The sequence below is a fragment of the Mercenaria mercenaria genome, chromosome 18, assembly GCF_021730395.1.
Source record: "Mercenaria mercenaria strain notata chromosome 18, MADL_Memer_1, whole genome shotgun sequence".
Taxonomy (NCBI): domain Eukaryota; kingdom Metazoa; phylum Mollusca; class Bivalvia; order Venerida; family Veneridae; genus Mercenaria; species Mercenaria mercenaria.
This window is the reverse complement of record NC_069378.1, coordinates 42,147,268-42,171,768: the sequence shown is the minus strand read 5'-3', so window position 1 is coordinate 42,171,768 and position 24,501 is coordinate 42,147,268. Positions and strand designations below refer to the sequence as shown.

The 24,501-nt window shown below is 33.2% G+C and overlaps 1 protein-coding gene across 12 annotated transcripts in view; it reads left to right on the top strand.

Annotated features, from left to right (window-relative positions):
* LOC123538148 (tensin-3-like) overlaps positions 1 to 24,501 on the top strand; it is a 438,691-nt gene that overhangs the window by 15,147 nt on the left and 399,043 nt on the right. Inside the window, exon 1 of one of the 12 annotated variants that reach the window (XM_053530076.1) lies at positions 19,348 to 19,820. The exons of 1 other annotated variant lie outside the window; for it this stretch is intronic. In XM_053530076.1, the coding sequence (XP_053386051.1) occupies positions 19,725 to 19,820 (96 nt within the window). In that variant the 5' untranslated portion in view covers positions 19,348 to 19,724. Of the gene's footprint in view, positions 1 to 19,347; positions 19,821 to 24,501 lie in introns of those variants that run through there. 10 more of the 12 variants (XM_053530075.1, XM_053530077.1, XM_053530074.1 and 7 more) reach the window with 10 other exon arrangements.

The following is a 24,501-nucleotide window of genomic DNA, read 5'->3' as shown; positions in this document are numbered from 1 at the left end:
TTGAATAATTTCAAGCAATATCATTGATTCATGACGGTCAGTATTGTTGGTCAGTATTGTTTGTCCAACAGAGTGTTAGAAGTGTGGCGTGGTCAAGTAGGGAAATGGTCAATCATTCACAGCTGAAGTAGTGATAGGGCGACAATATTGAGTTTCGAAATTAAAAAAAAAGGATTATTTCATGTAAATTCTGGTTGCTTTAATTCAGAAAAAAAAGGATTTAATACATTACTGGTTATGAGTGTGATTTTTGTTGTTTAAAAAGTGCAATTGAATGAAAATTAATGTTTGTATTATTAATTTTGTGATTTTTTTTTTATAATTTAGTTAAAGGCTCTAAATGCTAGTTTTTCATAAGTGAGTTATTAATTGTAGGTTTTTAAACAGGGTTAGTACAAAAAATGGGTGTGAAAATGAAAAATACTGATTTATTATAATGACAAAAGATTACCTAACTTACTTGTAATGCTATTTTTGGATTTGAGAAAAAATTAAAAAAGATATTTAAAATGTTGTAGGTAATGAATTTTTTGTTGTTGTTGATTACATAAAAGGTTTACTGAAACTAAAGGCATAATTTGTTAGCTAATATTGTGAGTTATGATGGACTTTTTAAAAACGGGTAGTCTTATTTGAGATAGTATTCGGTGTAGTTTGCATTTTTACACAAGTTGACTCACTTTTCAGAGTTGTGATTGTTTTTGAACTAATAAATTTTAGCTCTAGAATATTTCTGTGAGTTTATTGGGTTTGTTTGGTAAATCTGCGGTGTAACAGGATGATGTTATTGTGAATCTAAAGTGCAGTTAGTACAGATATAACTAGAGGTGTAGGTTTTAAGTAAATTGTAGACAACATCAAAGATTTTGTAGCTCGATATATTATTAAAGAAGGTATTGAATAACGTTAAAAAACTGTAGATGAATTGAGGACTTTAAGTTTACATTATTTTTGTTTCAAAACTTTTTTGAAGTCTTAAATTGAATACTGACAAAAATGGGAAGTATATTGCATCATCAGAAGGAAAAAAAATCTGTTTGAGAAAGTTGATACTTTAAAACCAGAAGGTAGACCGATTTTAGTTTTTTCTTGAAGTTGTAAATCAAAACAGAAAAAAACAGCATATTTCCCCAAAATATTTTTTTATACCGACACTTGAAGTAATGTTTATGATTAATTTAACAAGTAATTTGGACAATTTTCAGCTACATGGTTTATACAATTACTTTTCTCTGTCTGTCTAGTATATAAATTTCTTAGAATCTCTTAGATTTTTTTTTGAAACTATGCGATTATAATATTTATATAAAAACAATTAAAGTGAGGTTTCATAAAGAATTCAAAATGGGGTCTATTCTTAATTCTAGGGCAGCCAAGGCAGTTAAGGTCTATATTTTTTTTTATACCAGACCAAAGTTAAATGTTTATGATTAACAAGTAATTTAGACAATTTTCTGTGACATGGTTTATACATTTAATTACTTTTCTCTGTCTGCACACAGTCTGGTACATAAATTTCTTAAAATCTCTTAGGATTTAAAAAAAAACAAAACTATGTAGTTATAATATTTATATAACAACATAAAGTGAGGTTTCACAAAGAATTCAAAATGGGGTCTATTCTTAATACTAGGGCAGCCAAGGCAGTTAAGATCTATGACTTCAAATCACTTAAAATGTAACACAGTCCCTAACGTCTACTTGTAGACTCAAAGTTCTGCAACTTGGGATATAGAATTCTTTTTCATGTGTGAGGACGCCGTTGGACAGCAGGGTGGTTCAAACAGATGCCAGCAGTGCCTTGCACAGAGAATGTGAAATAAGGCCAGGAGGCTCATCTCCCTCCACCATTTAATATCCCTATAATTATTTAAGATTAGTGGAAGTGACAATATAACCCAAATAACCTGCTGTATTTCTATAATGAACTTGTCCATCTTTCAATTTGGACAGTACCATTCACTGTTAAAAGGGGTGCTTATCGAAAAGATACTAACTGAACAGCGCAGATCTTGATAAAAAATTAGGTATAAAAATTCCTCAAATTTTCTGTAAGTTTGAATGAATTCATTTGTGATACGACTGTAAATTTGAAAATCCATAATCTATTAAGTGACTAAGTGCAAAATTTTGAAATGGTTTTGAATAACATGAGGCAAAGTTATAAACAATGCGCTACTAATTGCAAACTCTTTTTCCTTCAAGTCGTAAAATAAAAGTGATGCCTAAAACAGTCCAGTATACGGTATTAACACATGCTCCATAATATTGGTTTAAACCAACAAAAGCAGCCTTGACAATTGCACTGGACACGCTTTCAGCAACTTGTCACATGCAGACCTTGTGTCCATTATTATTTTATTACCTGAATAGTGTCAAGCATATAAAAATCTGAGTGACCACACTTGCAGGTCATTGTTTCGGCTTTAATTGTCAATAAGGGGAGGTAATAAACAGGACATCAAATGTTTTTATTGTCATGTTTTAATGACAGTATCAGTTAATTGGATCTTCATTAACTTTTTCTCTCTTTGTGCTGCAATGGTTAGTTTAGATGAGGATGAAACTAGTATGTTTCTTTAGTAATCAGGGTAATGGAGAGGTAGAGAGGTTGATGGCAAAGAATAATTTGGATATAGGAGCTGGTGGTGGTGGGAGTGGGGGGTGGAGGGCTTTTATGTGGAGTGGTATTAAGTTTCTTGAAGATAATATACTGACATTAATAATGAAATTGGTGAAAATAAAGATGTCATGGACATAACGTCTTCAAAAGAATAAAACCATCTCAATAGCTTAGTGGTAGAGCGGCTGATTCAAGTGCTGGAGGTCGTGGGTTTGATCCCCGGCCGCGTCATACCAAAAACGTGAAAAATGGTACCAGTGGCTCCCTTGCATGGCACTCAGCATTAAAAGAGAAACTGGCTTCTCTTCTCTCATACCCTAGTGGCGATAGATTCCATCAGGAATGAGGTGTTCAGAGTGCATGATTAATATAAGTTGTGAGAACTTAATGTTGCTTCACAATCAACCTAAAATAAATTAGACTAGTGTAAACTAAACTAACTGAAAGAATATTTCTGTGAAGTAAAACTGACTTTTCAACATACATCAAAATCATACAAAGACTTGCCAGGAAACTTAAACCCACAAAATAAGACCCATAATCATGGCCAGGTCATATGACTTCCACCAATTCGTGTATGGACCTCAGGCCAAGCGGTTAAGGTCACTGACTTTGAATCACTTGCCTCTCACTGCTGCGCATTACCAACATCCATAAGGTGTTACGTTCTTTCATTTGAGGAAGCCATCCAGCTGGCTTATGGTAGATTAGTGGTACTTTCTGTAACCATGGTGTCTGCCCGTATCGAAAATAATGCTTAGACGGGCACCTGGGGTCTTCATACATCATGAAAAGTTGGAAAGCTTCAGATACTGCTTAAACTGTATTGGAGCCGTGCCATGAGAAAACCAACATAGTGGGTATGCGACCAGCATGGATCCAGACCAGCCTGAGCATCCGCGCAGTCTGGTCAGGATCCATGCTGTTCGCTTTCAAAGCCTATTGGAATTAGAGAAACTGTTAGTGAACAGCATGGATCCTGCCCAGACTGCGCAGATGCGCAGGCTGGTCTGGATCCATGCTGGTCGCAAACCCACTATGTTGGTTTTCTCATGGCACGGCTCATTTTACTTGTTATGTAATGTCCTTTGGATGTATATTCATAATATTGTAAATAAATTATTGAAGTTATGTGGTCAGTAATTTGTGTAACAGTTTATAAAAACATGCACTTTGGAAACTGTCCTAATACTACAATTTTGTCTCAAGTTTCTGAAAAAACAAACACAGATGCCCCCCCTTAATGTTGAAAATGTAGTAGTGTGTCCATATCAGGAAATTAATCTTGCAATATCTCTAATGGAAATTCAAGATTTTGGTCAATAAAAATTAATGGCCAGCTGATGGTCAGTCAGCTGTATTTAGTTTGCCCTCTAATCTCTCGAGAGCTTCTTTAAAGCTTTTCATTTGGAACAGTCAGAGTCTCATGAGGAGTGTTCAACAAAAGATGATTCTTATTTCATGTTAATAAAATATTGAATACTTAATCACTATGATAGAATATAATTTTCAAGTGTCATAACTCTGACTTACATTTACAAAAAGAAAAATATTCCCCTTGAACTAACTTTGGTGAAATTAGTTGGCAGGGCTACTGAAGTCTCCCCAAGGATATATTTTTATAAAGTTATGTCCCTTTTTGACTCTTATATGTAATGAGTGTTATTTCGCAAGGATGATAACGGTTTGTTTAAGGACTAAGGTCTGTTTGCAAATTGACATGTTGTCTGTTTCTTACTGACAAACTTGACTTTATTAATGACTGATTTAATAGTAACGCGGAGTACCAATGTACGACTCTATCCAAAATTAAATTCTGTTAAGGAAAAAATTGTTTATAATTTTATTCAGTCAATGCTGGAGTCAAGTTTTATTGCAATTTTGTGTGTTTATGCAAATGAACATATGACGGTTTCATGGGTCATTGATTTAATAGGAGGCTTTATTTGAAAAGCAAATAAATTATTTGTGATGATGTACAAATTTTGAACATTAACCTATCGGATGCTCGGACAAAAGATGCATATCATTTGTAATTTTTTGTCCTTTTTTTTGTTTGAAAAAATTGATAAACAAGTTAAAGATTGACAATCTGCACAAATCTGGTTTTTTTTTGTTCAAAAGATGCATAAATTATATTGAAACATTATCTTGACAGACAGAAGGCCGGACAAAGTTAAATGTTTGTCATTTGACCTTGCAGTTACAATGAAGAAAATTTCTGATTTTATGATATTAAGAAAACAAAAACAGAAATTACTTTTTAGAGACTATCTACAAGTTATATTTATTACACATAATTATTTAAGTATTAATATGTTACTAGTAAAATTATTTTTGTTATTTGGATGGCTTCTTAGGCAGAAGATGGTCAGAAGAAATTTACATCTTTTTTATGACATGTTTTTACGAGAGTTTTGTTGCGATTAGACAAATCCTCTCAAACTTAAAACAAATTTTGTTGCATGTTTATTATCGAAGGTGCTTTTCTTACCACTTTGTTGTAACTCTCTTCTGAACATATGGAAAAATGTAGAAAAAAACAGGGTTTATCAGTTTAGTGTTATAGGTTATTATCCCCCAAGTGACGCGGATGTTAGATATTTTGGTTATGTAGAACAGTGTTACAATATGTTTTGAATTACAAGTATCTTTCAATTCCTGAAAAATTCATTATGATGTGCGTGCGAATATGTAAAAAATTTGGATTAGGAATTTTTCATGCTATTTTTATGTTGTTTTTTTTCTCAGAAGATTATGATGTGTTGCGTATGAATTCAATGACACAGGTTAAGTTGATTAAAATTATCTTCAATGTTGGCTTGCGGTATGTAAAATGTGTGTTTTCGTGTTACTTAATTTTTGCAATGAAATATTGTCTTTAATACCGGTAAACAGCTGAAATCAAAAGAGTAAATAATGTATAAATTAACTGTGTCACTTTTTTTAGTATGAAACTTGTACTAATTTCCTCTTTTGACTGTAGCAATTATTAAGATGACACTTAGATAATGGCTTTCAATAAAGACAGGTCATAATTAGTTCCCTCATAATGACCTGTATTAAATTGTCACTCGTTTTTTCAAGTAGAAAATAATTAACTTGACTCCCAGAGTTTAAGACCACCAAACAATACTTACAAAATGATAATGTAAGTTTGAAGGATTAATGGTTAAGTACAATTTGCCAGATTTAAAGTAATTTCAAGTCTGTACTTTCTTTGACATTAAGTAACCTTATTTTTGTTACCTACATAACGGTAACGTAAAATATTTCTATCTCTGGTTTTAATCAGTTGTAATATGTAGACAATGTTTCTTTTAACTACAAAAGCTTCTAAGATTATTATCATAATGTAGTGTTGCATGTCAGAGGGAAATATCAGATTAAAAGTTAACGTAATAAGATGCAACGTAAGTGAATACCTGATCTTTATCATTTCATAAGTACTTAATTTATTCGACTGAAGTGGGTCACTTGTCAACACATTGGCTGTCTGATCTTAATGGTCAGTTGAAGTTTGTTTAATCAGTTTATCATATAAAAAATTTAGTGGCATGTCTGGCCCATTAGCAGTACACAAAGCATCCAGATTCCTTAATTAATTTTTCTGTAAATGTTTCATGTATTACTGAAATAAAATATGTTTAAACTAAAGCAACCAGATTCCTACGTTACTGTTATGGTCGGAGTTGACAAATTGTTTTAGAAGTCAACGTTCTGACAAAATTCAGGACATGTCAGGAAGGAAGAGTCACAGAAACTCTAAAATATTGATTAAGATTGTCAACCTTTATGATAATTACTTGAGATAAATTTATTCCTGTTACCTTCATGTTCAGTCTTTTCTTAAAAATGAAAAGCAAACATTTTTAGAATCTACTGTTTGATTTCAGTTAAAATTATGTTCGATAAATAAAATTTTAATTATGGATTTATTTCTACCTAAGACAAGTACCTAAATGTTTTGTTTATGCTTTGTTTGTATTTTTGTAATGCAAAAATGATTAAGTTCATAATCATTTAGTCTACTTTTGATAAAAAAAAAGCACATAAAAGGGAATTCAGATGCAAATTTTTCAAGAAAGGCAAAACTTGTCTTAATTCTTTCAAACATTATTCCTTGTTATTTGAAGCAGAACAGAGTCGTTGAATCTGATTGTACTTTTTTTTTCTCCTGACAGAGCTATAGGCTGTCCTTTAATTTGGAAAACACTGTGAACCTTTTATGTTGTAATTAGATTTTAATTAAAAACTCATGGCAAAAAATTTGAATTGCCAGCTTTTAACATGACCTTTTAACTCCGCTTGTGCATATAGGAGTCAAGATATTATGTTAAAGGAAAGCTCAAGGCAAATTTAGGATATGTAATAACCTATTAAAAGATGCATAATTTGGGTTATAGCTTATATTGACTTAGATCTGTCAAAAGTTAGTTAAAGTCGGTACTTTGAATAGCTCTAATGTGTGAAATTGATGGATTATCCATGAAAGAGTGTGATAAGTTTATAGATAATGTTTCATAACAAAGTGTTACAGGGGAATAATAACAGATTTTGTGAATTATGGATTTATTGAGGAGTTAAATAGCTCGTTAATGGAATAAAAGCATAAGACCTTAAATGGAGAATTTTTAATGAAATAATGTAAAAAGCTGAAATTGTGCAAGAAGTTGCAAAGCTGATTTATTAAGTGCTCATCATAAATAGAAAATTTGGATTTATCTTGGATTTCATTTAAGTGAGGGAGTCTGGATTTGGGACATAAGTTTTTTAAAACAGAATTGGTGGAGAGGATTTTTTTTTTAATCAGATTTAGATATTTTAAATTGTTCATGGATACTTTATGTGCTTAAGCTTTCATTATGGATTGATATTTTAAAAATAAAATGTTGATATTTATAATCATATTTTGGAGGACATTTTTTTTTTAAATATTTTTTTTTACACCACATTTTACAGCATGTTATTAAATCTTTAAATGCACATTTCAGAAATTCTTAGTCATTCCATTTCACTTTTTATTAGAACTCACTGAATAAGTTTTGTTGTTGACTTTAATTGCTATCATGAAAAATTAAATGAGCCGTGCCATAAGAAAACCAACATAGTGGGTTTGCGACCAGCATGGATCCAGACCAGCCTCAGACGCATCCGCGCAGTCTGGTCAGGATCCATGCTGTTCGCAATTAGTTTCTCTAATTCCATTAGGCTTTGAAAGCGAACAGCATGGATCCTGACCAGACTGCGTGGATGCGCAGGCTGGTCTGGATCCATGCTGGTCGCAAACCCACTATGTTGGTTTTCTCATGGCGTGGCTCAAATAAGGTACATAAAATATCTTGTTAGCATAATGTAAGTGTTTTATGAACTTTGGTTTAATTTAACATCCACTTCTTTTTATATTTTTTTTAAAGGTTTGACTTCCTGTTAAATATTTGTGTGATATACTCAGATATGGTAATGATGTAAATTATGACCTAAAATTGTGTAAGAACAAATGGTATCTTTTTATTTGTCAGAACACATTTCTACAATAATGTCTCTGAAAGTCAGGTTTTCTAAATTTTGAGCTTCCAGATTGAAATCTCATCTGAATGAGATATCAGAAACTTTTATTCTCAGAGATATAAAATCCCTCTGGGTAAAATTGAAATAAAACGTTCATTAAGATTTCATAGCTAATATTTGATACCAATAGATCAAAGATAAGGTAGGGGTCAGCAGGTACATTTGTATGTAAATATTTACCTTGTGGTCAGTTTTGTGGTCATTTTATGACAATTTTATTCATTATGGTCAAATATAGGGAATCATGATATATATATAAACCAGCTGTTAGTAATAATATTTCTATACAAATTAAAGGTCCCCTTCCAAATTTAAGGAAATTTGATATTTCTTATCCTTAGTGAAAGTTGTGAGCATAGCTGTGAATCTTTGAGGAGTATTTTGGACACCGGATGAGCAAGTAATTGTACTTTCAGTTTGATTTTTCCATGATACAACACCTTAGTCATTTTCAAAAATTTTTGGTAAAATATTTCTTCCATTGGGAACAGTCACATTTATTGGTACCACTTATTTTAACCCTTACCCTGCTAAATTTCTATAATGGACTGGTCCATCTTTCAATCTGGACAGTACCACTTATTACTCAAAGGGGTTTTCACTTAAAATTTACTGACTGAATAGCGAACAGTGCAGACCATGATCAGACTGCACGGATGTGCAGGCTGATCTTGGTCTGCACTGGTCGCAAAGGCAGAATCACTTGCCGCCAGCAGGCTAAGGGTTAAGAAAAAGGTACCATTTAAAGCAGTAAATGTTTCAATTTTTTCAGGTTTATAGAAGTTCAAAATCGTAATTTTACATCTTTTTTCCTTGTGTAAAATAAATACAGTATGTAAACTTGTGATGTAAGTAGTCGTCTTAAAAGTATAAATTTGAGGAATAATTATTTTACAGTTTTAGAGATAACTTTTATTAACTTACAACTTTTAATCAAAGTAAAAATTAAATAAAAACTTAATTGGTCTAAGTACCTTTAAATGGCTATCTTGCTGACAAAATTGTATGTATGCTTCCTAAAACTGTAATGTAATGGCCATTAAGATGACACTAATGGCAGTTTAACATGACCTGCAAGTTAACATTCTGTATTTCTTAAAAGCCAATTTCATAGTTATGGTATTTCTGAACTCAGTGGAGGGTTTATTATATAATTCCTGATTTGTGTCTTAAAAGGGACTAATTTAAAACAAATCAGTATGTTCCAAACTTATGTCACCCCTCCACCCCTTAGAGTGTCCTTAAAGGTCCAATACTAAGGAAAGTGAACATTTAATTTCTTTTAAAAAGCACAGAAACTATTTCATTTTATTGGAAAATGAAAGTTGGTATGTAGAAATTCGAAATAAATCGCAGTATATGTACAATTATTTTTCTATGAAGTATGAAGAAAGTTAAAAAGACCTGGGGGGTCATTCTGTCGATTCATTGAAATTTCAACATAATACACATACATTTCTTTGAGTTCCAAAGACCTTCTGTAAATTTTGACCTGCCAATCTTCATTATTGAATGTCTTGCAGGCATCTATGCACTGGCTATGAAAAAAATTGCCAACTCACTTTCCCTTAGTAATGGACCTTTAAATAACATAAAATATGTTAAGCATGCAAGGGACTTTTTTGAATGAAGTCAAGGACACTGTTCCATTCTTAACAGAAAAATTGTACCAGTATTAGGTCAAGGTCACAGACAAGGACCCTAAGAACCCTAAATTTCCTGTTTCAGTTATAACTTTTACCTGATACAATAAATTCCTATGAAACTTTAAAGAGATGATTTGCAGAATGTGAAGATGTACCACCGTCTGTATATTACAAGGTCAAGGTCATTGGCAAGAAATGTGCTAAATCCTAAGTAACCCAACATCACTTTTTTTTTAGGGAAAGTTTTGAGGGTAGTGGGTGTGGGGTGGAGAGAGGCATATATGTCACCTATTATATAGAGAATAATAGATTAGTGCCATAGATGAGAAAGTATCTGGCGAGGTGGAGGATGTTATCGGGTGAGCCGTAGGCGAACCTGATAACGTCCGGAGCCGAGCCAGATAAACTTTCTTCATCTTGGGCAAACTATTATTCTATTTATCTTGCTCATTACTTCATTTTCTATATTTGCATTTATTACAAATATGTGGACAACCTTTATACAATTGACAGTTTTCATATTCGTAATGACGTCACTTATATAATGACGTAATCACCGACAAAATCGCAATAACTTCTTCGTTTCTGAATAAAAACCCATTATTTGACCACTCATTTTTTTAGTTCGGACATTTCCAACACAATGGTGATTGATGGTTTCAATGCAAAATTTCTTATGACAACAATATCGATCATAAGGTCACATGATCAACTGACCGTATATCACTGGTCACATGATCAGCTGACGGTATATCAAAAAAGATATACGGCACCCAGATATCGGGTCGAAAATACTGCAAATGACAGGATAAATTGTAATATTTCTTCTGTTTTATAGCTGTACTGTCAGAATGATGTTGAATATCTCAGCTGTTATACAAACAGTCTACAGGGACACTGACAACAATATGATAAAGTATGCAAACAAAAATCTGAAATTGGTTTTGTCATCAAAGAATAAACTATATTTGCTTTGCGAAATTATATTTTGCTTCAGGATTCAGTTTCTATAATCACTATATTTAGTTTTTCATATTAAAATCAGATTTAAGGGAATGCAAGGACATTCATTAAGTCAAACTGAGAGAACTGAATTTTTTTTTCTCAATAAATTTAATTCATTTGAAAAGTAAATTAATACTCTCTTTTGAGGGATAAATAATTGACGAAAAATCAATCTGTAAAATGAAACTGCCAGTTAAATTCTTGCACCCAGGCTTTAAAAGTAAAACATCATTCAAGTCTGGGGTATCGGGACTAACGTTAGTGGATTAATGGTTGCACCAATTCACAAAAACAAATCGATCAAAGAAGTAAAGGAAAAATTTCTGTATATTTTTTAGCTCACCTGAACCGAAGGTTGGATGTGGATGTGGGGTGGATGGTCAGGACACTGTCCCAGCGACTGTCATCCATATTTTTACTTAAACATCTTCTCCTCTGAAACTACTGGTTAGAATAACACCAAATTTGGTCTGTAGCATCCTGGTGAGGTCTTCTATCAATTTTATTCAAATGGGGACACTTGGCCCCTTTTAGGGGCCACTAGAGCTAAAAATAGAAATACCTTTAAACGATTTCTTCTCATGAACCGCTTGATGGCTCTTCATCAAACATGGTCCATAGCATCATTATTAGGTCCTCTCCCAGATTTGTTCAAATGAGGGCACTTTGAGGGGCCGCTAGAGTTAAAAATAGAAATACCTTTAAACAACTTCTTATCATGAACTGCTTAATTGATCTTCATCAAACTTGGTCTGTAGCATCATTATATGGTCCTCTCCCAAATATTTTCAAATGGGGACACTTGGTCCCTTTTAGGGGTCGCTAGAGCTAAATATAGAAATACCTTTAAACAACTTCTTCTCATGAACTGCTAGATGGATCTTCATCAAACTTGGTCTGTAGCATCATTATATGGTCCTCTCCCAAATGTTTTCAAACAGGGGCACTAACCGCCTCTTTTAGGGGCTGCTAGGGCTAAAAAATAGAAATACCTTTAATCAACTTCTTCTCATGAACTGCCCGATGGATCTTAATCAAACTTGATCTTAGCATCATTATATGGTCCTCTCCCAAGTATGTTCAGTGGGGGGCACTTGGCCCCTTTTAGGGCTGCTAGAGCTAAAAACAGAAATACCTTTAAATGACTTTTTCTCATGAATCGCTTGATCGATCTTCATCAAACTTGGTCAGTAGCATCATTATATGGTCCTCTCCCAAATTTATTCAAATTGGGACACTTGGCCCCTATTAGGGGCCACCAGAGCTAAAAAAAGAAACACCTTTAAACAGCTTCTTATCATGCACCATTTGATGGATCTTCTTTAAACTTGGTCTGTGGCATCATTTTATGGTCCTCTCCCAAATTTATTCAAATGGGGGCACTTGGTCCCTTTTAGGGGCCGCTAGAGCTAATAATAGAAATATCTTTTAAACAATTTCTTATCATGAACTGCTTGATGGATCTTCATCAAACTTGGTATGTAGCATAATTATATGGTCCTCTCCCAAGTTGGTTCAAATGGGGGCACTTGGCCCCTTGTAGGGGCCACTAGAGCTAAAAATGTAAATACCATTAAAAGTCTTTCTTAATTTCTTAATTTTTTTTTAATTTAATACTTTGTCACAAGCAAGATCTAATTAGGTCAAGGTCTGCCTCAGGTGAGTGACTTAGGCCCCTTTGGGCCTCTTGTTCTAATTGCAAATCCATGAATTTAAGTCTGCATGAAAAATACTGCCTTTGGATCAAAACCTGGAAAGTTGATGCCAACGAAATTAAATGTTTTCTCAGTATTTGTTTTGTAGTCCTGAAAAATAACTATTTTCATGTCAGAATGATTGTGATGAACAAAGAACATGTAAATGTTAAGTGCTTATTTTCTTAACCAAAACCTTCACCCTTAATGGGCAGAATTGCATTAGACTAAATACCCCCAATCACCTTAAAAACACATGGCTCACACCACTTTCCACAGTTTTATTGATATGGGGACATTATTGGCCATAAATTGAGATAAAACTGTCTATTTTTCAATTAACTCTTTTAAAAAACCATAGGCTACTGTTATTTCTCAGCTTCCTGCATGTGGAGATAATGATTGGTTACCATGACAACCTGACAATCAGAAATGATAAGTTTAATACCTTTCCAGATTCCGATGTGTCAACTGGAAGCTTCTCCATGCTGATAAAGATGTCTGTTATCTCCTTTGCTTCATTAGGAAAGGACCCTTAACTGTCCAGTCTTTGATAAACTTTCTTGACCTTTTCTAAATGGTTGTTTATGGCATTTCTCATGCTTTTTACAGACTGCCTTTTCTTTTACTGTTCTTAGATTTGTTTGGTTGAGTCTGTTAGTTTTGCAGTCATATCAACATTATAATGAGGAACAGTGGAATAAAGAATTACTCCAGGATTATTTCAGGCATAGATGGACACAAGGTCAAAATTCTGATCTTCACCAAACTAGCTGGATCTACATCCGCACATGAAAGAATTCTACACTTCAAGCTGGGCTTCAGACCCACAGTGGTGATGGTCAAGTCATCTGATGTCAGTGACCTTACCCACTTTTCCCCGTAGCTTAGGGGAAACAAATTCAGTTTCATTTTGTATTGAGAAATTACTTACTCTCTTGCTGTTAGACTATACATCTACATTTATCAGTGGGTCATTGTTCTGTCACCTTGGGACACCACTGTTACTTGAACTACTGTAACAGGTCTAAATATAATGCATCATTTCCCTGATCGAAAAATGCATTTAAACCCAGTGAAAACATTCACCATTTAATCCTTGACAAGCACCCTCGGTTCAAGGCTAAATACTTGGCTCTCCAGCTGTTTTTGAAAGCTTTCCTCCACTGTGAAGTGTATTTTCTTTGTTATCTAATATCTTCACTGAGAACTTATCCGGAAGCTTAATGTATTGTGAAGCAGAAGAGTTAAATCATGGCCTGTTTAATTTTTATTGGGCAGAAATGTGTCAATAGCATTACAATTATCCACAAGTGCCTTTTCAATTTAAAAAATTTCAATGGTAATCTAGAATTTCAACCTCTAATTATGTTCATATTAAACCCTTGAAAACATCTTCAATTGGTGCATGGTACTAAGGTGGGCCATACCACTTCGAGGCTGCTTTTACCTGGTGATTTCAATAGATAATTTAAAAGTGATTGATACTTTTTTGGACAAACAGCCAATACAGCTTTAAAAAACATTAGAAAAAAAAAGTCCTAAATAAATTGTAGTACTATTTTGTCATTTACTCCTATTACATAGGTAAATCTTTACGAATATTAGTTTGAACTTTTCATCAAAATAAAAAAACTTGCTATATTTAAAGATGCGGAGGACTAAATATTTGTCACCCTTAATGACAGGGAAAGCGTCTGGTTAAATATCATTGACAGTATAATGACTGACCTTCTGTTCTGTATCAATATATTGGTGACCTTGAGCATAAAATTAAATGTGCCGCTAAAAGTGTTTTATCCAACAAGGCATAGTTAATGAGTAGGGGGTATTGGCAACAGATGGGGGTATGTATACACAGGCTGTTGTCTTTAAGTGTGTTCAGACATTATTAATTTTGAATATTTTGAATCAGTAAATTGGATATCAATGTTAATTTTTCATACATTTTCGGGTTTCTTTATATAGAATTTTTTTCCAATCTAAAAAAACTTAAGAAGTAAATATTTGATCATTTACATCATGTTCCTTAATTTGAATTTTAAAAGTTGCAGGCTGAATCAGCAGATGTGCAGGAAGTTAAATAGCTGGATTTTCGGAAGACATTATGTTGGATTTTCAGCATATTGAACAAATGTTGAATATATGATTATCAGAAGTCCCAAGTTCAGAAGGATTTTCAATAGTTTGTTGGATTTTTTGAAAGTTATCAGTTGGATTTTAGTATGTTCAGATGATAAGATGTTGGAACATTGGATTTTCAGAAGTTATAAGTCTAGTTCCGTTATTTGAGTGTTGGATTTCCAAATGTTCAAAAGATGTATGTTGGATTTTCAGGAAGTTAATGTTGGGTATTCAGAAAACATGTTAAATATTTAAATGAGCAGGATGCTATAAAATTTGTGATTTGAATCATTTCATAAGTCATAAATCAGCTGTATAATTCCATAATTTAAAAAGACTTTTTTTGTCTTGAAGAAAGGCATGTATCAGTCATATACTGTCTGTCTGTACACTGGTCTTTCATAGAAACCCTGTGTTTCTATCAGCTAAAAGTTTTAAGTGATTGAGGGACTCCAATGAAACTTTACAGAAATATAAGGCATGAAGAGGTGTGGTCAAGGTCTGTATCTCCCATATATAAATTGGTCCGTTCATAATACTAGTTCCTTAGGCAAGCAGTAGGGTTGCTCGATGAGTATGTTACAGGTTGAGGAGGCGGCCATTTGTCACAACATGTTGTTTACAAAATAGAGGATGGTCTGATTACCTATTTTCGTCTTTATCTTGTGATCTTGTAGATGAATTATTGATGCACAAGATAAAAAATGTGCGGAAATGGCACTGTTAGTTAATTTTCTTGGTCTGTCATACGAAATTGGACAGTCATTTATCTGCTGTCTTGATGGCTCGATGACAGGTCTTTGGATGCATGGAGTCAGTCATGCATTCTAATATATGGGAAATACCAATGGGAAATACCAATATTACTATATAAAGGGTCAATGTTCGCATTAATTAAGGTGGTTGTCATAGTAATCTGTGTTAGAAATATTGCTCCATATAATAGCACCTTAATTTTTATTGGCCAATCTTTTGATTGAGTATCTATTGACAGCCGGGGATATCAATATTTCTTGTAAGGAGTAGGTGGGTATCAGGTTTAGTGATCTCTCGTTTTCTGTTGTCCATTAAAAGGAAAATAAAAATAGTTTTCTTAAATGGTCAGTTCCATGTTAAGGTGGTTTATATGGTCTCGTTCAATGTTGATGGTGCTTTTATTACTGTTGACCACAGCCTGTTAATTGAATAATCAGACCAGAATTACCAGTTTTATTTGTAAATCATCAGGACAGTTTTGTAAAGGTGATTTTAAGGTGGTTTACGTTTAATTACTTCCTTAAGAATATGGCTTTTAAGGTGCTCACTGAATTTTAGGCTGAATGCAGAACTACTGTAACTAATTTAAGATTTAGGAGTTCTGATGGCTCATTTTATTGACTTCCTAGTCATCAATTTTCTTCAATGGTCAGTTTATGTTAAGGTGATTTTTATCATTGTGTGCATTAGAAATTCAGTTTGCTGTTTTCATTGGCTTGTCTATTGATTGAATGTTAATCGATGGAATTGTAATGATAAAGATTAGGGGCAAAATCTTTAGATTGGCATATGATATGAGGATGGAGTATTGACAGTAATTAAGGGTAAAAGATAATTCTTATTCCGGGTCATGATTGAATATTTAATTTGCTGGATAAATACATTAGGTATTGGATAAATACATTAGGTATCGGACATTTTATATTGGTCAGCGTAAATAATATTTTCTCAGTAAGATGTAAAACTGTATTTGGGGGATTAATGTTTTTATTAACTCCGATACTTCCTTATTTGTTATGAGCTTTCTGGGTTGTTATAAATGAGTGCATTTGCATAAAAACTACTTTTAAAACTATATGAAAAAAAGACAGATTACATTATTCAAAATGTTATCGTATCTTAAGTCAGCCGCATTGGCATACTTCATTTTGCATTAAATTTTCTTATATGGGTTTTTGGATAATGAAAAAAGCATTTAAAGTCAAACAGAAAGGTCGACAGAAAGTTGAAAAGTCGTGTTAACTTGACAGTTTAATGTTAAATGGCATGACATATCTTAATTTCAATGATTATTTTAATGTACGAGGGCGCTACTTTTATTTGATTGCGTGAATAATGTTTATTTTGGACTTACATTATTGATTTATACTGAAACTCTATCATGTGATATATAAATAAGAAAATGTTAAAAAGCACAGGTTTCTTAATTTCAAAAGGTTTAGATAAAAATATTTCATTAAAGTTACTTGTATTTTTCCCCCTTTTTTTAAAGCAGGAAAGAATTTTGGGGAAGAGGCGAAGAAAAATTTTTTATTTTTTTTTCATGAATCTTTATTTTTATTATTTTTCTTATGAAGGAGTCTTAAACAAAAATTCAAAACTGAAATCTTCATGTAGAATAATGAATATTTTATTCATTATTATTTCACGTTATACAATTAAATAACAAATATAATTGTTTAATGTTCTGTTTTAGGATTTAATGAGAAGATTCTTTGTCCATTGACATTTGTGAATGAATAATTAAGAAGAACACAATATGACAATTACTGTCTATGGATAGATACGTGGAACATTAAAGGATATCGTGTAACGGATTATAATTATATTCTGGGAATAACTACTATTTTAAAAAAAAATAGAACCCGCAGACCTTAAAAAAAAGCTGAGCGGGGAAAATAAACCTGCGTTGACTGGAATTTCAAACCCAATTCGGGATTTATTATCAAATTTCAGCGATAAAATCAGTGAAAATGAAATTTGAATGGAAGAAGTGGTGATTGCATGAGGATGACACATCGTGACAGTTACATATAAGTAGGGAAAATTGTACAGATAAGTGAAACTGATGATGTTCTACTTAAAACTCAAGTGTTGAAGTGTGTCATAATTGGAGTTCTTATGAATTGTTACCAGAATACCGTTTTATGAAAGGATCGCAGAATATTTAGTTACAGCTCAGAATTTAAAAAAAATAATTTTTTATTAGATCACACCCAGTTTCTCAAGATTTTAATTGCAGTCAGATAGGGTGTAATATTTCAGGAAGAAACACAGATATAAATAAAATAGCTTTGAAGCATATAAAAGCAGGAAGAAAAGAAAACAGCTTTTCAGAAAAAAATGTGAGGGAGAAGCGTATATAATTTTGGATCAGGGAACTGCAGTAAATTTCTTATATTGGAGCATTTAAAAAAAAAAAAAATCCCTGCACAAGGCCAAACAATAAAAAAAAAACTGACACTACCCTATAGCAAAGAAAAGCGTACATGCCTATGATGATATATTTATATATATATAAGGATATAATGTCTATATATTCAGAGATTTTTCACATTTTAACACACCTGGCAGGATGTTAATTACACCTTCTGAAGGACTAATTAATATTTAATTAAAATATTTTCAGCATAGCTGTTTAGTTTGTCATTTAAGACAAAAGACATTTTGTTCGAAAAAGACATCTATAAGCTTGAAGTACACGTCGTCTATTTGATACCCGATAATCGAGATGGTATCATTAACATTGCAACGTTTGGTATTTGTTTCCTATTGGGAATATTAGATACCAAAAAGGACTCGAAAAGGCATTTATTGAATCTAGCGATATCTCACAAATTGCAAAAGGTGCAAAAGGTTCGACATACTGAGCATCCTTTGTAAACAAGTGTTTTCGCATTTTTCGTCAGTTTTCGATAGCACGTTAGGTTTGATACAAGTGCCCGATAGCCCTTTTACGCATGATATAACAACAATACAAGGTGATTGTTAAAACGTTTAAAATGGAATCTTAATAGAGGATAGCATTACAAGTACAAGCATTGGGTTTAAATGGAGATAGCGATCTCAAAAACTAATTAACTTTAGAAGATAAAACATTTGATAAGATGGTTGCATGTTAAAATGAAAGTTGTTGCTGTTGACAAATCATTCAATAGTGATATTAGAGTAGACTACTAAACTTAGAATATATTGATGAAAAATAGTTGAATAACATTTAATTTTATTGAACAAAGTGCAGGTTCTTCAGTGCTTGTAATTTTTATAAAAGATTAAAATTTCAATGCTAATTAGTTTGTTTATTGATTGCAATTCTTCGAAGACTTACCGTGTAACAAGAATTGTTGACAATAACATATACTCCATCGTGAAATTACAATATTTGATTGGTTTTATTTTTCTTCGATGCGCGGAAATCCGCTTATATTGATGACTGTTACCAGTGTTATATTCTACCTACATTATATTGATCGAACGATCACTCACAGTTGACGACATTAAAAGGTAAAAAGATTGAGTACCAGAAATTGCTATTTTCCGGAATCGGACAATTACGCAATATATATCGTGGAAAAGTTGCCTGCCTGCAGTTTGTGTCAGAATTCAAGAAGTTAGGATCGTTGGAATAATTTTGCAAATACCCATATAAAGGGGATTTATAAATGCAGTTTCAATTTCGGTCACATATTGTCATTCGTGCAGTTGCTTAATAATAAAAAAAAAGATAATAATTTTTACTGGAAGATATAAATATGAGGAATTGAATTCACAAGTGGATCACTTTAGTATATCATACTCGTATCGAGCATCAGGCGATGAGTTTCAATTGGAAAATAACACAGTATTGTTATAGAAGGAAATAATTGTTTGGAGTATGTTGATGTCACAAGTATTATAGGAAAAAAGAGTTTCACTTTTGTCATATGAGATTTGTGATTCACGTAATACTTTTCCTGTGCATCCTTTGTTTTCTCCCAGAAGAAAAAGCGTCGGAAAGGCTTCCGATTTTCTGCAAAGACATCAGGTGGAAGTCTGTTTGAAGTCTTTTATCCAAATTAATGTGAAAATTGCTCGAAAGATGATTTCCTGATGAAAGATTTTTTAAAAAGATTTGCCAGTTGCAAAATTTTTAAAACATTTGTGCCATTAGAAATGTATTGATTTTGTTGGTGAAAGTGAATTAATTCAGGCTGTGACTTGTTTTATGAAGCCGAAGTTAGCAAATGTAACAGTATTTCAACCTTTTAAGTGTGTTGAATAAAAATATTGTGTTTCTTGGATATAATATATATACAAGTGTCCCAGATGTTTCTTGGATTTATTGGAACTAAAAATATGCCTCCAAAAAAAAGGCGGAAACTTAGTCTACGTGGCTCTCTCAGTTGCTTCTCCGACAAAAAGGTAAGGATATATTATTCTCAGACTCTTCCTTCTCCACCCCTACCCCCCATCTTTTGCAAGAACTCTTCAGGATTCAAGTCTTATATCTCCAGCAATCATATCATCACCATCATCATCATCATCATCATCATCAGTGATTGCCTCAGAGTATAAATCAAGATTTAATGCATTCTTTATGTATTTATTATAAGCATTAATTTTAAGATGTGGAAGTGTGTACGATTTTTGCAAATTTTGAAATGATGACAAAGTCACACGGGTAAAAGCTATAGATGCTACCTTTAACCTTAAGCCTGCAGTCATCAAGTGGTATTAGCCTTTGTAACCAGTGCAGACTTAGATCAGCCTGCATGGACGTTCATGGTCTACACTGTTCGCTATCCAATCAGTAAATTTTCAATGAGCACCGCTTTAAATAAGAAGTGGTACTGTCCAAATTGCATGGTGGACCTGTTCATTTAGAAATTTAGCGTGGTAAAGGTTAATGAACATGTGTAAAATACGTATAGCTGCATCTGCATCAATCGTGTTGTTTTACATCGCAAAAATTTGTTGTTAAGCTGTTCACACCTTCATAAAGTCATTTTGTTGTTGACAGCTTGTATGATACTATTGTCTTGAAATAAAGATATAAATTTAGTACATTAACAGGCTATTTAAGAAAACAAATAACTGTTCGAACAATCATTGATGTAGAAATTGTTACAATTTGTATTATTTTCCCCCCAAGTATTCTGCAGTCGCATGCAACCACATCGGAGAGTGACTTATGCAGAATGATTTGCTCGGACAGTGACGTACTGCTGCATGCACCATCTGACATTATTGCATTTGATCATCATCATCATTATCGTCATCACTGATATTATAATCATCATTTTCATCATTGCACATGTAATCTGAGCATTATGTAATATTAAACCAGCGAGTGGCAGCATTGGGGTCTAATGGATACAGTGACAAGCAGATGTTAAAGTCTCCCCTCTGGAATGTCACTTGTTTGAGCAGGATTTGCATCACATTTGAGAACGTGTTTCACACGGAAGCAAACTGGAGTGATTAAAAAAAAATTCAACCCTTTTTCCAAAATGAAACTGAAATCCATTATTTTATGCTTATATTAATCATTTAAAACATAATATTAAATATATTAATTATACCATCATTTGCCCAAATGATTGTCAGCATTAAAATATTTTTTAAAAAACCAACCTTGTCATATATTCAGCATTATTATAATTATCTACTGAGCATCATTTGCAGCATTTATGATTTACATAAATACTATAAAAGGCATAATTGCATTTACAAACAGAATTTTTCATAACCAACCAACATTAACATCAGAAGTACCAAACTGACATTATCTTATGCTACGTATTCCTGATGCAACTATTGGGAATTCATGTTTTATTTCATTTATGTATATATATATGGTCATGCTTTATTGTTTCGGATAAAAGATGATTCAGTAAAAGCTGAAACATTGCATTTAATATACCATAATGGTTTGTACCACCAGAATTTGATGATCATGCATGCTCATGCAATGAAATATGATTATCTCTAGAGAGACCTCAGCGCATGCTGCAGCAGGCAGACAGTTCTGTACAATTGGTCCCTTCTCCCTCATCTATACAATAATGTTACCCTATATAGTCATAGACAGTATGTAGGCTCTGTGATTGATCTCTGGCAGATATGCAAGTTCCTCCCTTGTAGGAAATGGTGGCAGTTTCTGATTTTCTGTTTTAATGAACAGAAAATCAAAGAGAGCTTCACAGATTGTTGTTTTCTTAAAAACATATTTTTTGTTATCTTTGACTTGCATTTAGAAAAAAGAAGTTTAAAAAATTTCAGTTTGTGATATAAACCAATACTTTTATCTTGTATCATATTTATTTTCAAAATGAATAATTATTCTTTACTACTCTTGTTATTGCACTTGCCCCAGCGTCGATGTTGGTGTGGCCGTTGGTAAAAGTTTTGGAAAAATTCAAGTATCTCTGTTACCCAAAGCTTTAGACTTGAAACTGAAAAATAGTTATTTTTTATCGAAGTCTACACCAGAAGAAACAATCCCCATAACTCTGATTAAATTTTGACAAAGTTATATGCCCCTTTTTAACTAAGAATTTTTGGGTTAAAGTTTTTTTTGGGAAAGCTCTAATTCAAAGTCATGCACTGAAAAATGTTGACCGCACTGTCATCAGACAGCTTTTGTTCTGCATAAAATTCACTACTTAAAAATTAACCTTTAGCCTGCTGGCGGCAAGTGTTTTTGCCTTTGCGACCAGTGCAGACCAAGATTGGATGTGCAGTCAGATCATGGTCTGCACTGTTCGCTATTCAGTGCGTAGATTTTCAGTGAAGTCCCCTTTGAATAATAAGTGGTACTGCCCAAATTGAAGATGGACCAGTCCATTATGAAATTTTAGCAGGGTAAGGGTTAAACAGTGTTGGGGGACCCACATGATCTGATAAAGCTGTCCAGTGTGTTGTCTGTCTCTGTCTCGTTTTCCTCATCTGTGTCATTACCTTATATAGATAAAGACAGCTGTATTGTGATTGATTTCTAGTCTATCCTATAGTCTAAAGTAGGTGGTCTGGTGCTGTTGTCCTGTCTTTCGCAGGCTGTATGTTTTATGCTTGTACACTTGTCTGACTGTTTTTGTCATTGGTTTTGGGGAATCATAGCTCTAAAACAGGGCAAGGATTTTCAAATAGCTAAACACAAATTTTTTACTATCAGTCTAGGTAAGACACAGTTGCTAGACTCTGGTCACTAGGTTTAAGTTCAAGGTCTAACTAAGAGGTCAAAGTTTCTTTTCTGCTTCATTTATCATCTAAACCGCTGGAAAAACAAGAGCTGTTGGAGGACAGCAACGCTCGACTGTTCAACAGCCTTGTCGATTGAATGAATACGAAAGTCGAAAAAGGGACATAATTTAGTAAAAAAGCAAAATAGGGTTATGGAACCTGCATAGTGCTTATCAGCTCATGACAGTGGACAAGTGTGTGAAGTTTCAATCCATTCCCATTAGCGGGTACTAAGATACCAGCTTACATAATAGGAATTTAACCAAAAACTCCTAAGTCGAAAAAGGGGCATAATTTTGTAAAATGCGAAGATGAGTTATTGACCCTTAAATTTGCATTGCATGTCATATCATGACAGTGAACAAGTGTGTGCAATTTCAATCCTTTCCTATTAGTGGATACTGAGATACCAGCTTACATACAAAAACTTAACCAAACATTTCTATGTTGAAAAAGGGGCATAATTTTGAAAAAAAGCAAAGTAAAGTTATGGGACCTGCTTTGTGCATGTCAGATCATGACAGTGAACAAGTGTGTGAAGTTTCAATACATTCCAGTTAGTGAGTACTGAGATACCAGCTTACATACAAAACCTTAACCAAAAATTTCCAAGTCGAAAAACGGGCATAGTTTTGTAAAAAAGCATAATAGAGTTATGAAACCTGTGCAGTGTAGGTCAGTTTATCACAGTGAATAAGTGTGTGAAGTTTCAATCCATTCCCACAAGTGGTTGCTGAGATACCAGCTTACATACAAAAACTTAACCAAATTGGGACGCGGACACCGACGCGGACGCCGACACATGGGCGGGTCCAATAGCTCTACTATTCTATGAATAGTGAAGCTAAAAAATCATGCAGTAAGCATGAATGCATTGTTCACTTGCAGAGTGCTTGGTTTCCCTGTATCAAAGCTGTTTCTTAGGGGTATTAATCACCTTCCGTGATAGCTCAAGTTAAAAAAAAAATTGTGAAGAAATCAGTGGAACTACCAGCCATTAATTATCAAGAATATTTTGCCCTAGTTATAGTGTGGTAATTGTATCAAATCATTCCAGTCTTAGATAAGGAAATTATTGACCATAAAGCTTAATTAGATAATGATAAGAGTTTTGTGTATGACAGTAATATAACAGATACAGGTTTGGCACACTATTAAAGCCCTGCTCCGCGGCTATTCAAATTCTATCGTGTGTTTGCAACCCATGATTACAATAGGTAACAGTTAACGCCCCACGCGCCACACTTTAGCACGCAATATTTTAAATAGAATTTTATATAAAATAGACCCTATTTTGACAGGCCTCCCTGTTTATAGTCAGGATTTTCATGCTTTTTCAGTGATAATTTAAGGTTAAAAGGTAGGACTCAGGAGCAGGTCTTTAATTGTTACAGAACAGAGTGACAATTTGTAAAGCATAAGAAGCATTTGTATAGTAAGCAGCCATTATAATAGTAGACACTGTTGAGACAGAGTAAAATATTTTTGTTTAAAATTTAAGGCTGAGGTTTTCTGTAAAGGCGTTTTACTAAGAATTTCATTTAAAAGAAATGAAAGTATCCGCTTTTTATAGAGAGGTATGTTTTCTCTTCAGAGGTGACTAGTAAACAGAGGTACATATTATACTGTGTATGATCAGTTGAACATTGGTACCGGAAGCGCAATGGAAATACTGCATGGCTCAGAGTGGCACCAATATGTTTATTTTCATTTAATGAACTTTTTACCATGAAGATACAAAAGAAACTGATATCTGATAAATGATTTATGTTTGAGGTTTCTTTGTAACTTAATACATATACTGTAAGGGCACATATTTTCACTGGGTCAGAATTTTGCAAATTTGAAATTTTGAGTATGT